Source organism: Dromaius novaehollandiae, chromosome 8 (genome assembly GCF_036370855.1).
Source record: "Dromaius novaehollandiae isolate bDroNov1 chromosome 8, bDroNov1.hap1, whole genome shotgun sequence".
Taxonomy (NCBI): Eukaryota; Metazoa; Chordata; class Aves; order Casuariiformes; family Dromaiidae; genus Dromaius; species Dromaius novaehollandiae.
This window is the reverse complement of record NC_088105.1, coordinates 36202208-36217453: the sequence shown is the minus strand read 5'-3', so window position 1 is coordinate 36217453 and position 15246 is coordinate 36202208. Positions and strand designations below refer to the sequence as shown.

The window sequence follows — 15246 nt, the reverse complement described above, 5'->3', positions numbered from 1 at the left end:
CTGCCAGCACCCGAAGCTGGTGTGAAGTTTTGCCCCAACATCAGGCCTTGTTTACAGTGGTTATCCAGGGCAAGAAGAAGTCAGAGGAAAAAAAAAAGTGATGTTTCCTAGGGAATGAGAAGTCTGTGCCTGGCACGCATGAGTTACAGGGCTGAACTTTGTTATGTGTGTCTCCTCCTCCTTTTGCTCTGGTTTGTTGCCGCCTCCAGTAACATTTTTCCCGACTATGGTACCATTGACTCCTGTGATAGTTTGATAGTTTCTGCTATTTACACAGTTCTCATTTAAATTGCGGTGATTGGAATTTGCATGCAAAGTTGGTAGGCGCTGGGGTGTAGGGATGTACCGTGGTACCCTAAAGGTAATTTGTATTCTCATGGCTAGAGTTGTCTTGGTAACACTTAGGTGACTGGAAACCATTTGTTGGGGGGAAGTTTGATTCCAGCATTGCTCAGTGGTCCCGATTCTGGCGGTGGCAGGCAGTACGCTGCTTGGTAGCTGTGAGACCTTTTACCTTTACCTCGTGTGGTGACAGACTTAAAGATGACTTAAAAAATAATTCCCATTGAAGAGTTAAAATTGCAGCATGGGTTAATGGTCTTGATATGTGTTGACCCAGCAAGTTACTCATGTCTAATGGAGGCTGTAAGGTAGCTTTTACTAACTGCCCTTTTGAACAGAACAAGAAGGTATTACTGACTTATTTCTTAAAAAGTGCCTGGCATCTCATTCGGGCTGCCCTGGATAGAAGGCATTGGTGCTTTATCACCTGGGAGGACCAGTACAGAATGGGCACGGCTGGAAAAGGAAGAAAATATAATGATACCATCATCTCGGAGTCATTTTCGTGGTCATTGATCTGCTATAGCTCCATTCATAGCTGTCCTTATGAAAATTGCAGCGACAAAAGACTTAATTAGGAGCTAGATATTGATACAAACCTCTATGTTGCTGGGCTTACGGTGAAAAAATACCTATTTGATTGCACATTTAAAGCTGGACTAAAATAACGCCAGTGCACTATAGCAATACATCATGGTGAAGGAGGCTTTTGGAGCTAACGTGAACTGGAGTAGCTGTGCCCACCTCGGAGCAGATAAGCCATTTCACATGGGCCAAAGGCACGGTGCAGACAGCTTGGGTGTCTGGGAATTACGGACTGAAATCTGCGGAGCTGCTTCTGCATCATGCAGGAAATACTTGCTCTGCTTTTGCTGTTCTTTCCTTTTGCGAATCTACTTTGGGAGAATATGCCCCAAATCCACTCTTGTATTGCTGGAGGAAAGCTATCAGGCTTTGATAGAGGCTTACTTTCACAGAGATTTCTCCTTTTTATGTCTCACTAACGATGTTTTTTTGTAGGTTTTAGATAGGAAAGTTGCCTTAGAAAGAAAAAAAGGTGAGATGCATGTGGGGGGGAAAAAAGGAGCAGTAATCACTGGGAGGATTATACGTGTGGATGTCTTGGGCTTATGATACTTGATCTTTCAGCAGTGTTCATGTGGGACTCCTTAAGCAGTAAAAAGTTCACGATTCCATACAACTTTATTTTCCCTTTATTCCCATAAAACGCCTTTGGAAATTGGTTCAAAGACCCAGCAGACCTTTTTGTGCTTGTCAGTCATACCTTCCAATGTATGTTTTAAAATGCTTTCCTCCTACAAAGTCAAGGGAATTGTGATGAGTGCAACTACTCATTAATGGAGTAAAAAAAAAAAAAAATCATCCTTCTGAATATAGAGAAGATCTGTCTGCAGCTGATGCTGCTGCAGGAGTGGCATGGGAATAGCTTATTAGATAAGTTAAACTGTCACTTCCTCCCTTTGGGTTTGCTTTTGGCTGCAGATCACACTGTTGCTGATGCTTCACCTGCTACATAGGACCAAACAAGATGGCCCGTCCACCTAGCCCTGTTATACTTGGCTTAAAAGGTCTTGGTTTTCTGAGGGGAAAACTGTGTTCATCAACATCTCCTTGTGTAAAGGGGGAGGGTTGTTTGTGTTTAGAGGCATCAGGCAAATGGGTTTTTCTTTGTCGTGGCCTTTCTGCACCATCCCCTTGCTGCTCCTCCATATCCAGGGAGAGAATCAAGGTCGCTTTGTTGCCTCCCCTTCATTTCCATGGCAGCAGATTAGGCCGTCGCAGAAACAGGTTGAATGGCATTGCGTGGACCAGCCGTGGGGAAGGAAACTATAGAATTTGGGAGCAGAGGAGTGCAGGAGCAAGAATGGAGGTTGTCGCTAGGGTTGGCTATATGTAATTGCATGAATTCCCATGCTGCATCCCATGGTTTCAACCCCTTGCAAGCTGTAAATAATGCATTTTAATTAATGGGTTGCCAGGAGCTTTTAAAAAAATCAGATTGAGCAGCTGTAGAGACTGGAACGTACGTGCAGTTGGACTAACTGCTGGTTGTCCGTTTCATTTTAATCAAGTGATTTACAGAGCTGAGAGCTCCTGCCATCCTCACCTTGGCACCCACCAAAGCCCATGAAGTCCTGAGCGAGGGAGCTGAGCAGAAGTGCTTGAGAATAACAGCAGAGGAGGCTCCTCTAAAGGCTGGCAGAGGAATTTTGCAGCGCTGTTGCCTCAAAGCCATAATAATCACAGAGCTGCCAGTCTTGTATTTCTTTGTGTGATCCTTCTGGTTTGGGTTTTGCGTTTTCTGTGCATTCGCTGCAGCCAGTAGCGAGCACTTAGGGCTGGCGGGTGAGGAGGAGAGCGAGGAGCACTTGCTCTTTGTGAATGCGTGAAATACTTTGGAGAGGTGCATGCTGTAGTTGTGCTGTAGTAGTGATTGCTACAGCATCTAATAACTCACTTGGCTGAGGAAATAAGTAGCAAAAAGAGACCGCTCAGTGTAAGGGACGGGGAGATGTGTTTTTAATTCATTTCTGTGCCAGCGTCTCCCTGCACAAGCAGGGTCAAGACTGTTTGTGTCTCTCTGCCTCAGTTTCCCTCCGTGTGCGATGAGGATGATGGTGGTACCCTGAGGGGGACAGAGAGGAGAAAAGGTGTCTGAACGGTGGGAGCGGTTGCGGTGGAAACGGGAACATGAGGTACCTCAGAGGGGTGGATAAAAGGGCACTGCTGGTCCATGGTGCGGCCCAGACTATCAGCAATCTGCCGACTGCTCGCCCGTGACCTTGCTTCGCGGGACCCCCAGAGTAAGGGGAAACGTGCCCACTAGAAATGTTGACACTGGTTCCACCATCTGCTTCTCCTGTATTAACTTTCATGACTAATTGCATGTGTGATGCTGTACCACATGGTAGCTTTGTTCTTCCCATCAGAAGACAAAGCCTTTTTGTGTTTCCCGTGGACCTTTGAACCACGCTTGCCATTCAAGGCCGTGTCAGTATGACGCAGTCGCTGTTGATGTCTTCTTGCCTTGATGATTAGAGAGCCCAGAATAAGTGAACTTGGTCATAGCTGTTAATAGGTTAAAGAAGATTGTGGCATGCATCATAATTTCCATGTTGTGCCTATTCATTTCGCATCCCCAGGGTACGAGTATTTCATATTGCAGCGTACAAAAGGATTTGACAGCACACGATGATTGGTGAAGAGGGTTGTGCTCGAGTGGAGGAGCCGCATGACCGATGCCTGACTCTTAACCTGACCACTTCACTTAACGTCGCGCCGGAGCCCGTCCGCTCGCGGTTCCTGGCAGTGTGCTAATAGACGGCTGTTTGGCACCGTTCCGCTGCAACAGACTTGGAGTCGAGGATGAACCTGCTGTTCGGTCTGAAACGATGCTGGCTTCGGAGACGTGTTTCAAAATGCTTTTGTGTGCGATCCCTTACAATTCCCAGAGCTCTGGTTCAGTGGTCTGAAAAAGCAAGATTTCTGGCAAATTAGTCATCCGGAGTCGCAGATGCAATTTGTGTCTTCTTCAGCTAGCAGGTAGCACAGAGCTGTGGAGAAAGGTACCTTCACAGGTCCGTGGACCAGGGGTGTCTATGGACATCAGTGCACTGAAGTGTCTAAACATCATTAAGAATCAGGGCCTACATTTTTTACCATCTTGGATGTTCTTGCTGCATTGCTGCCCACTTAACTCAGTTTGGGTTCCTGCACCATTCCTCTTGGTATGCCATAGGAATGCCCTCCAGTAATGTATGTTACGATATAGCTACTTTTTTCACATTAATTTTTCTGCTGTGACTTACCAATTATTACTCTTTGTTTTCCATTTCTATTTCTGGTGGTTGAAGAATTCAGGACAATGAACATGAAATGTTCCTCAGAAAGAGGAACGTTTTGCTATAATCCTAGAAAACAGGTTTTACACCAAAATATGCCATGACTTTGCCAAAAACAAAACAAACAATAAAACGAAGCAAGCAGCCAGAAATGCTGGATGAAGCCTTTAGAAGAATCCTAAATGATCCCTACTCCGTTCATTGCTATCGACACTTTATTCTCCTGAGATGCCTGGAAGGCACTATGAATTTTAATTCTTGTATTTTTAGTCTTCCAGAAAAGTAGACCTCAGTGTTTGTTTTAACTGTGCAGAATATTTCTTACATCTTTCACTTCGCAACTTATTGATTAGAGTAGGGAGAGGAGAGAAGGCACAAACATTGATTCAATTTTAAGTAACTGGATCACGCATGGAAGTGTCATAAAATGTGGTCTAGCTTCTAATAAAGAAAACAAATGCAGCAGAACCAAAGTAACTGCTTTATTTCCCCTGCTGTTGGCTGCAAAGCGGCACGATCAGGTGTGCTGCTACGCCCGTAATTCCCTCGTCAGGAGGGCAGAGCAGCGTTGCATTTCCCTGCTGGCCACGCACGCCAAGTTGGGCACGAGACCAGTAATATTTTCTCAGTTATTGCAAATCCGTTACTCTCCTATTGTCATTTCTCCTCGTTTCCTGCAAACAGGAGGGATCGTTTTGCTACTGAGAGGATTGAGTCTTTGAGTGGATTTGTCAGGTTGTTGGTCCTGACTCTTGAAGAGCCTCTGCTTGTTTTTTCTTGGATTGTTACGGATTGTGAGATTTGAATCCTGCTGGGTTTTCAGTGTGTCATTTGATCTGGATTATTTATTTTACAGGTCTGAGCTATTAGAAATGAACACGTGTTCTGGGCGATGTATAGTGCTCGTTCGTAGGGATGTTGTAGACGTGTTGTATTGCACTTACAAATGCAGAGCTTGCAGGTGCAAATATCAGATTACTGCATTTCCAGGCAGTTGTAGTAACAGCATGCAACCTGGGCCCGGGCCAAGCTCTGAGAAACAGCCCTTAGGCGGGATGTATTTTTCTTACGTCTGTTTTAAAGCTGAGTTGCAGTGCAAGTGGCTTTGCCTGTAATCTTTGGGCACCCCAGTGCGTCATCTCCCACTGCTCTGCTTTCCGTGGCAAAGGTAGGTAGCGAAATTGCTGCTCCTTCCCGGCTGCCCCAACCCAGGTCACCTGAATGACCGGGGGGGGAAGCACACGAGCAGCGCTGGGAGGGCAAACGCTAGCGTGGACGTGGCAAATGCACGGGTTGAAGGTTGCCAGAAAACGCCTTGCGTGGGTTTTAAGACAGCGTATCGTGGCAGTGCGGGACGAGGCAGGTGGTGAGGGCACCGGGCCGACTCCTTGACTCTTGCAAACCGTCCAACCTGCCAGTGCTAGTGCTGGGGGCAGCTGGCCGGCACCGTGGGCGCGCGGACGGGGATCCGCAGCAAGCGCGAGTCTGCACAGCGTTTGGGACTCCTGGATTTTCCTTCCTCTCTCAACCTGGAGTTTCAGCAAACTTAGCACGAAATTCAGCTGAAATTTGCTTTGGTGTACTGTCACCTTGCAGGATGTGTGATAGATTCAGGCACTGAGAAGGCAGTGATGTGTCCGAGCTGTGCAAGGCTACTGCTGCGACATAGCGTCTCCCCTGTAAACTGCAGCGTTACAGGCTTGCAACGCGACAGCATAACCCTGGTAAGAAATGTCGGCGCTTCAGGCTTTGGGGGTGTTCTTTGCCATCCTGTCAACTAGTCTTGCAGAGTATGTCAGCACTGTTGAAAAATGAATGATCCATTAAAAAAACAAATTGGACAGAAACCTTAAATAATGGCTATTTGTATAGGGAGCCCATTGCACTGGTACCTGTATGACAAAGGTCTGTGCATGGTTGTAGGTGGGAGCTGAAACTGTTCTGTCGACTTCATTCAATGAACTTTTCTGCCTTCATCTAGTTCTTAGCAGAAGTAGCCTGTAGTACATGTCCTCAGGCAGCCCGGCTTTTTTCATCAGGGCTTTAATTGCTGAACCTCCTTCAGAATGAGAGCCATTAATAATTTGGGTGTATCAAGAGTTTTTGAGCACCAGGGATCGCAGGACAGTACCAGCCTGGATGAAGAGAGGCCAGCGCTTGTGTTCACTCCGGAGTTTGAGTCTGGGAAGTTTTTCCCAGCTTTCATATTTCTGTTGGGGAACATTTTCCTAGTTCTGTTGGTGACCACATTTATTAGTGCCTGCTGGAGGCACGTAACTCTGACTTAGGGCACGGGATGTAAAACCTACATTAAAAACAAAGACGACGCCATAGGATGCCATACCGACATCTGCGTCCAATTTTGCACGGAGAGCTCCAAGGCCAAAATTATTCACGGACTTCAGCGGCATTTCATCGGGATGCAATATGGCCCCTGAGGTTTAATTCCCAGAAGCAGCAAGACAGAACAGAGTCAAGCGCCTTTTGGGGAACGCGCGAACGGCCTTCAGCGTGAAATGACGTGCATGTAGGTGCCACCCAAAGCTCACGGAAAAACTGCGGGAGCAGATGGTGGTGGGGCCTCTTGCCCAGAGGAACGTGGAGCTGGTTCCTGGGGGACGAAGCCGCGCTCGGGTGCTCCGCCGGGCTGCTCCCGGCTGCGAGGCTCCCCGTGCAGCCCGCACGGGGCTGTCCCCTCGCACGCACAAGTCGCGTGCTTCGCAGGGGCAAGCCGGGCCGGGTGGTCGTCGTGCCTTTGGATGCTCTTCTGGGATTGCTAATGAACATTTGAATTTCCACTTTTATTGCTGGTGAAGCACCGTTTGTAGGCGCAGATTATGCATTCATTAGGCCAACTTGTATATTTGGTTGGACAGGTTGGGGGAAGAAGGCTTATTTTATTGTTTGGGGCTTGCAGGTGCCGAGGGCTTGGGCGCCTGGGGCCGGGTGTCGTCCTGCACTGCAAACTCAGTGTGATGTTACCCCGCAGCAGAGGTTAAGAGTGGTCGGGGCGGTGGGATGGCGGTTAGGATTTTCAGTCATCTCAAAAGGAGTACGCTGTCCTTTGGGTGTGTGACCTGGCCAAAGTGTGTGGGCTCAGGACTGCGGGATTGCAGGGAGCACCGCGGCCCCGACAGCTTTCTGAACTCAGGAGCGTCTCTAAAGCTCACTGTGATCCTACTTCAGAATTAAAAAATAATAAAACACATTATTTTCTTGTATTACTGGAAGCTTTTATTTGGGAATGTCACCCGCAATGTCGTGGTGGCTGCGGTTGTGGTTGGGGGTTGACGTGTTACCCCCTGGAGCTGCCTGCTGTCAGTCGGGGCCATCTCCTGGGTGCCAAATAAGGACCCTGGCCCCCTCGGTCCCTTGGGAAGCGCAGCAGCTCGCGGGGCCGAGGACGTGGCTCTGCTTGGCTGAATCCTGCTCCCTGCTGGGGGGAATCCACTGAGATCTGCAAGAATCCTGTTTTACGAATTTCGATTTTATGAATTTCAGGTTGAGTGCAACTATTTCCCATAAGAGGGCTGGCTGGTTGCTGCCGTTTTTTTTACTCCCTATTTGCCTTCTTCCTTCTGCAATAAGCCTACCTTTCCTTGCCTTAGCGTCCAGGCTGTTATTAGCCTGCTCTTCTGTTTGAATGTGCCACCAGAGTCTGAACGAAACCCTTAAACCCTTAATCTAAAAATTCTGTGTTTTGAGTTATTACTAGGCAAGACTTCATTCTCTTAGAAAAAAAAAAGATTTATTAACTGTCCTCTTACAGGCAAGTTGCAATCAGAAAAATAGCCTTTATGTGCTTTTACATCACCATGGCTATTAAACAACCAGAATTTTGCTCACAAACTGTCGATGACAGAGGAGAAATATGTTCACTGCTCTTCAGCTGGTGTTGGCTTGGGAAAATTAAGAGGAGCAAAGAATGAAAATACTGTAGTGTGGCCTATCGCGTAGTATTACAGACATGCAAAGTGAGAATAAGCAAGAGGCATGAATCGGGAATTAAATCCCAGGGGGCCTGGTACCTTGTACAGGGTAAGCGTGAAGATGCTCCTGCCCCGTAAAACCTCTAGAGCTGCAGCAAGAAGTAAAACAAAGTCAAGGGAAGGGAGTAAAGTTGTTGCATGTATTGGGGTATTTTTTGTTCGTAGTTGATTACTTTGAAGTTGAGACCTTCATTTTGCCTCTTGACTTTCTTCATGGGAGGAGAGAAAGGGAAACGAGTTCCTCTGAGCTTTTCTTTGGAAAGATGCCCAAACCAGGACTTACCTTGGGGCTGAGCTCCCGGCAGCACCCGTCTTAGCTCCTGTGCTGGGCTTCCTGGCGTAGCTGCCCAGCCGCAGACACGGCAAAGGAAAAGCAGGTACCTAGGACAAGCCAAGCCAGAGCCGAAAGAAATCCCAGCTCTTTCAGTGCTGCTCTCTGGAGCAGGAGAAGATGAAAGGCTCCTTGCAGGCGTCGGTGGCCCTCTCCGTTCACCGCCACACTCGCTTGCAAGGGCCGGGCCGGCAGAGCTGCCCGCGGCCAAGGAGACCCATCTCGAGGGAGCAATTAGATTTGCTTGGCTATTCCTGAGAGAGCCCAGTGAAACCGTAACATGAACCTGTGTGCTCCCCCTTGTCCGGAAGGGACGCGTGTCTTTATTTTGCATTTTAACACACCACTGACAGCTTATGGTGTGAACCCCAATGAATTTTTAATACAGGATTGATAGAAGAAAGGTGCGTAACATGGGAGATTAATAGAAAAGGCTTATCTGACTTGAAAAAGAGAAAGGAAGAGAAAAATAGAGAGCAGATATTTTAATTAACTGCTCTCTGCCTGTGTTGTGAGCCGGGAGAGGCAGCAGTCGAGTGCCAGAAGGTGAATCTGCTTGAAAGCAGTGATACCAGCCTGGCGTTAGGGGCGAGAAATGAGCCGACGTTTCAGTCTCCTCTCGGTTTTAGTAACCTGGGCTGCAGTTTGCAACACAGAGCAGAGTTTATTTTAATGACGGCAATCTGTAGAGCTCTGTGCCTAGTTTGTTGGAGAGTAATAGTAATAATAAATGAATAATAACAAAATATAATGTATAAAATTAATAGCAAAAAGCAGAAACAGTAAAAAAATAAGAAATAGTAAAAGTAAATATCACAATCGCAGGAAGGCCCCCATGACCCGCAAAGAGGGAGGCCGCACCGGAGGAGCGCGTTAACGCCTTGCAGCTGACGCCCGGTGCTGCCTCTCGCCCTCTTTTTGCGGATCCCGGCACTCTATTAATTGCGCGGCGTCGGGGGAACAAAGCAATCGGCGGCACCATCTGCTGCTGGCGGGGCCCCGGCCGCCCTCCGTGCTGGCGGTGACCCCGCACGTGTGCACGCTCCCTCCCACGGCCTGGAAATAGCAGCGATCCAGCGCTGCGTGGACGGGAAAAAGGGCGGTTTGATTCGAGGTGGGGAAAGAGCCCTGTTGCTGTGTGGATCTCGTGGGAATGGGTCGAAGGAGAGGACTTTTCTTATGAAAAACAAGACGTTATGGCATTGAGAGAGCTAACGTAAAACTAAATGTGCTTAAAAAATAAGTTATGTACGTCTCTAGTATTATATTAGCTTCTGCTTTTTGGACAAGGACAGGCTTGTTTCTTTTGCAGACTTCACAGCCTTCCCCCAATAGCAGGCATGGACGTCTTACCTAGCCAGCTCCACAGCAAGTGGAGGAGCACGCTGGTTTTGCTCGTACAGGCACGTCTCATCGGGGTCCCGTCAGAGATCCGTGCTTAAACTTGCGTTAAATACATCAGATTAAATCTGCTGAATCTCGGATAGAGAGATGCAGCCTGCTAGGATCACGAATCGCAGCGTGCTGCGTTTCACCTTGCTTTGGTAGTCTGCTGCTGCTGACCCATGGCATCGCAGCTCCGTGGGGGACGTTTCTGGGCCATGTCCTGCAGACCTCTGCAGGCCACGGGTGGTCTCTAGGCCACGCTTTGCAATTGCTCCAGCACTGCTGACTTAAACTGCTGCAGGTGACAGTCTGGTCTCCGTTTGCAGAAGTGACTCATGAGAGCTGGTTCCTCAAGTGTGGGGCTTCTCACCCGAGAGGGTCTGAAGCAGGTCTGCTCCGTCCAGTAAACAGCGTGCAGTGTTTTTAGATGATCAGACTGGATGCTTAACACGATTAGTCTTGTGTAAAACTCATAGTCTGTACATTTTCTTTCTGTATTAGTTTATTCTGTCTGGTTCTGTAAGACTGAAGGGCAATCATCCATTTTATTCAGAGCCCGGCTCACTTAACAAAGGAAGGGGAGTAAATGTACGTTCGCTTCATGGAATATGTCCAGAGAGGCTGTACATGGGCTTAGTGATGTCTTGCAGCATTTTCTTTTTGGATGCCTGTTAAGGGAAGCTGCATGTTTTGTGCATTAGAAAATAAATGCTTGATTTCTGACACGTAAATCTCTCCCGTACCTCACACAATCGTGCCCTTGTTTTCTGCACGTGACCTACATTTCACACAGCTCCCTGTCTGACAGTCAGGAGCTCATGTAAGAAAAGGAACATCAAAGCGGGGAGGCTGATTTGTTATGCTTAATCTTTAAAAACGTTTGCTGGAAGGAGTGTTGAGGTGGCCATGATGTGTGTGCGTTGCTTACAGTGGGAAATAGCTGTCGAGCTCCAACCTCGCCGTGAGGACAGCATCCGAGCAGCTTGCCCAGGGAGGCTGGACAGTATCTAGCCTTGGAGGTTTTTAAGACCAGGATGAAGCTCTGAGTAGCCTGGTCTGACCTCATTGCTGACCTGCTTTGAGCAGGAGGCTGGACTAGGTGACTTCCTGAGGTCCTTTCCAACCTGAGTTTTCCTCTGATCCTATTAGGCTGTGAGCAGCTTTGCAGGGAAGAAACAAATCTCCATGCTGCGAATTCCTATATAAATTAACTACTAGCGCAGGTAGCTACTGGTTCATTATAGTCTTGCACTCTGAAGATGACTACAGACGCCATGGCAAATGGCAGTGGCTGTTAACCCTGTGGAAACTGAGGCTCGGGACCGAATGGGCTGCCTGCGGAGTTGGCATCTCTCTGCTGTAGTGGAAACATGCTGATTTGTGTTACAGGGCACTGGTTGTGCCGTACCGCCAACACAGAGGAATAGACCAGTTAGTTGCTTGAGTTCATCAATCTTGCATCTTTTCCAGGCCCTAGATTAATGCCAGGAAAGCAAAGAGCTTGGAGTAGTTAAAATTTAATTAAGTGATTTTTAGTGTTTGGAGGAGTGCTTGGTGACCATCTACCGTGCTGATAGATTTACTAGAGAAGCCATGAATATATTACGTAGATAAAAACATTATTACTTATATTATAGTACTCCAAGGCAGAGACTAGTTTATCTTACATGCCTGTAAATCATGCAGCATGCTTTCAGCTCCATATACGTAGCAACTTTTTTGTAGTAAAAGCCCTAGATATTTATTTTGATGCAGAACTTCCCTCTTTTTTTGACTGCCAGCGTAAGACATAAAAGAGTGGATTTGTTTTAAATAACTGGGGGGGGAGGGGATGTTTTAGAAAGAAGAAACAGCCATCTTCAATACCTGTTTGACTCTGTCGTGATGTCAGATGTGAAATGAATTCTCTGGATATGGGCAATTGATATTGTGCATTTGTTAGTGGGGTTGGACGCCGTGAAGGTCTTCTGCCCTGTTTGTATTCACATCCATTTTTTTTCTTCTTCTTCTTGCAGCAAAGAAAACTTGTGCTGAGTCTGATTTCACTTGTGACAATGGCCACTGCATCCCCGCCAGGTGGAAATGTGACGGTGAGGAAGAGTGTCCTGACGGGTCGGATGAATCAGAAGCAGCATGCAGTGAGTACAGAGCGTGCGTCTCAGGCGGGTTTTCCTATTGAAGCCTAGGCTGTTAGGAAATCAGGGGTGTGTTTCCCACACATGCAGGATGATCCTTCAGCTTTTGCTTCTATAATAGCAGAAATTGAAGACAGAAAAGGTTTATGTCATTCAAATCAAATGGTTTCCAAACTTTCAAATGTATCTGTTTTGCAGATTATGATATAGGCAGCACTATCCAGTCTGTAGCAGAGTTAAAAACATCTCTAGCTCTGTTACAGATGAGTGCTTATCTGGTTGTAGGGGTCATGCTCAGCAGTGGTGCACGAAGGTTCATGGTCCTTGGTTCTCACTGAAGAGAGCACTCATAAGAGCCAGGCATGCCAAAGCAGATGTATGGATCAGAAGCTATTATGTAGTCCCTTACCCCCAAGGTGCACCATTGCTTGCTGGAATATATGTTTACTAGTCTACAAGGCTGCACTGTGAATCATCTAAGGTCTGAATCAAGCACCATGAAATCTGTGCACCTGGGATCAGGCCTGTTGCAAACCTGGATTTGCAGCGCTTTGCATGGTAGCATCTTGAAAGTCCTCGTTGCTGCTCAGAGCATTTCTGTCATTATGGTGGAACTTTGCAATGTTAGAGCATTGCTCAATGATTTTATTTATTTATTTATTGGCCTTGTGGAACAAATGAAGAAAAGGGGAAAGGTGCAAGATCAGCAACGTAAAAAGCTAAAGCAGAGAGTAAACGTAACAGATGTTCACTGCAGGTAACACTTTTTTAAAACGCTTGATTCAGGAAGCAGAAGGACTTGCTTGGTGTTTATTCAGTGCATTTTACCTTGGGATTTTTTCCACTCTTTGAGGAGGTGCATCCGCTTCCCATTGTTCTGGAACGGTGAAGGTGTGTCTGATGTGGAGCTCAAGGGAATCCCAGGAATATTTTAATTAAAACACTAGCTAACACGCTGACTTCTGTATGTGCGCTTCCTTAAGGGTGCAGGTCTGTTCTTGGGTAAATGGAGAACTAATACAAGCCATTCTATTGAATTTCTGATCATGTACTTCACAGATACGTTCCTGCGGGTCAGCAGCAGTGTTGGCAGAAGTATTTTATCAGATTTCACCAGAATGCGGCGCATAAGGGACTTTCCTTTTCTTTTTAAGCCTAGTAGTGCGTTCTACCTTGCTCCTTAATTAAGAAAGACGAATGCACTTCTCTCTTGCAGGAAATGAATGGAATAGTTTCTACAGCCATACACAGACTACAGAAAAAATTATTTCGGTACTACATTAGCATATTTATGTACTGTACATGTTGGTCTTTCACCCTCCATCCTCCTTAGTCAAAAGGCATCTTATTAATGCTGCTTCCAGTCCCTGTTTGTCACTGGATGGGGGCTGAATAACTAAGCAGCTCCGTTCGCCGCAGTCTCTGTCCCTCTGTGACTGTCTTGTCAGAGGCCACAGGACAGCCTGTGTTTGGAGCATGCAGCTCTAAGATCCCTGATGATTTCCCTTGATCGCCTGCCTTTCCTTTTCTAGCCATTTCACCTTCCATTTTTCCCCCACTCATGTTCTCACTCTAGGGAAATTGGCCTTTATGCTTAAGTAGCACGAACCTGTGTCTCAAAGTTCATAGGATACTTGACACAAGCTTATGCCTGACTCGTGGCTAGCTCACAAGCGAAGCCAATGTTTCTGTGTGTACCAGTTAAAAACTTGCCTTCCAACCTTAAAAACATCTGAAAGTAGAATTTTGGAACCATACTCGCTTTATAGGATTATTCAGATCTGAGGTTCACGCTTAATCAGATGAAGACCAAGTAGTTTTAATCTTAGGACTGCTGGTAGCTATTAGGCTTTTTATTTGCATGGGAAGGACTTTCTTTCCCAATGTTTTCTATCCCAGTGAAAGTGTATGTCATCGTAAAGGCTGATCAGATCTGCTTTGTAATCAGACAGAATCAACCCGATAGCGCCGAAGCGCTGCGCCAGTCGTGGGATTAATTCACATGTGTTTGCAGAGCTTTCTAGCGCCATTGCTCAAGACAGAAGTGCGGTTATAAACCTGGTGGGCTATTAAAGAAAAAACTGGAGTGTTCCGCTTTGCTTTTAATTTGTACCCTTAACTTACAAGGTCTAGTCCTTTGTGTAAATGCCATTCAAGGGCAAGGAGAAGGCTGTAATGACAAACAGAAAATCTAGTGAGAGGCAAGACGTGTACTCGGACAGTCTGGAAGAGTTTAGTCCTGTACGGTCCCTCCCTCCGGTCCGATTTTCCTACTCCTTGATGGAAGCAAGGCTGAACTTTCTCCCCGTGGTTGAGAAATGCCTGCAGGCCCCTGTGATTGTCTCATTTCCCCGTTTAGAAACGCAGCACGGCCCGTTGGAGTCTGCACTGCGGCATTTCCCTAGGGAACAGGCCGGTTGGGAAATGGAGATTTCTCACCTCTGGCAAGATGAAACTGCTTTATAAAATCAGCTGCTTGCTGACAGGCCACGTAATTACCAGCACCTCTGCCAGCTTCCGGGGTTATTCCTCGATTAATGCAACGTTGGGACATTGTCCATAGCCCACGCGAGCCAGGGAGGTTAAAAGCACTAATGGCGCTGACTGCGTTTTAGGAGCAATTCCAGCTCCGAATGTGATCAAAGCAGTGGAGCTCCTCTCAGCATCGAGCCAACTGCTAAGTGGCTTTTTATTCTCCGAATGCTTTTTGTAATGCTTTTTTTAATATATTTTGTGCTTTCTGATTGGTTGTTGGGGATGTTATGTCCCTCTTTCTGATGCTTGGTTAAAGATAACAGTTTGTGTTCCTTATTTTCATGTAAAACCCTTCAAAACCAAAATAGTACTTTGCTACTGGCTTTTTCCGTTTCCCAGATCGCTGAAATTGCTCAGTTTTGTACCTAATAGCGTCCCCTCTAAGGATGTTACCCATCCCCAGGTTTTAGGACAGTGCGCCCTGTCTCACGTTGGATAGAGGAGATGACGTTACGGCTGGCCTGACTTCTGTTGGACCTGTGATGTCCAGGCCTTTTCTGCTGTCTGTGCATATTTTTTCTTTTTCTTTTTTTTCTTTTTTAAACTTCCTTTCCTTTAAGCCACTGAATATTGGCTCCGGGGGTGGCAGCTGTAAGGATGTCTCTTACGAGTCCCATTGAACTCTAGGATGATGGGGTCTGCGGGGCTTCTCCCTGTAGCAGCTT

At 46.8% G+C, this 15246-nt stretch overlaps 1 protein-coding gene across 2 annotated transcripts in view; it reads left to right on the top strand.

Moving 5' to 3' along the window:
* Window positions 1–15246, top strand: part of LRP8 (LDL receptor related protein 8) — a 178359-nt gene that overhangs the window by 95114 nt on the left and 67999 nt on the right. For both annotated transcript variants that reach the window (XM_064516218.1, XM_064516217.1), the window contains exon 3: window positions 11927–12049. In XM_064516218.1, coding sequence (XP_064372288.1) covers window positions 11927–12049 — 123 coding nt within the window. The remainder of the gene's footprint in view (window positions 1–11926; window positions 12050–15246) is intronic.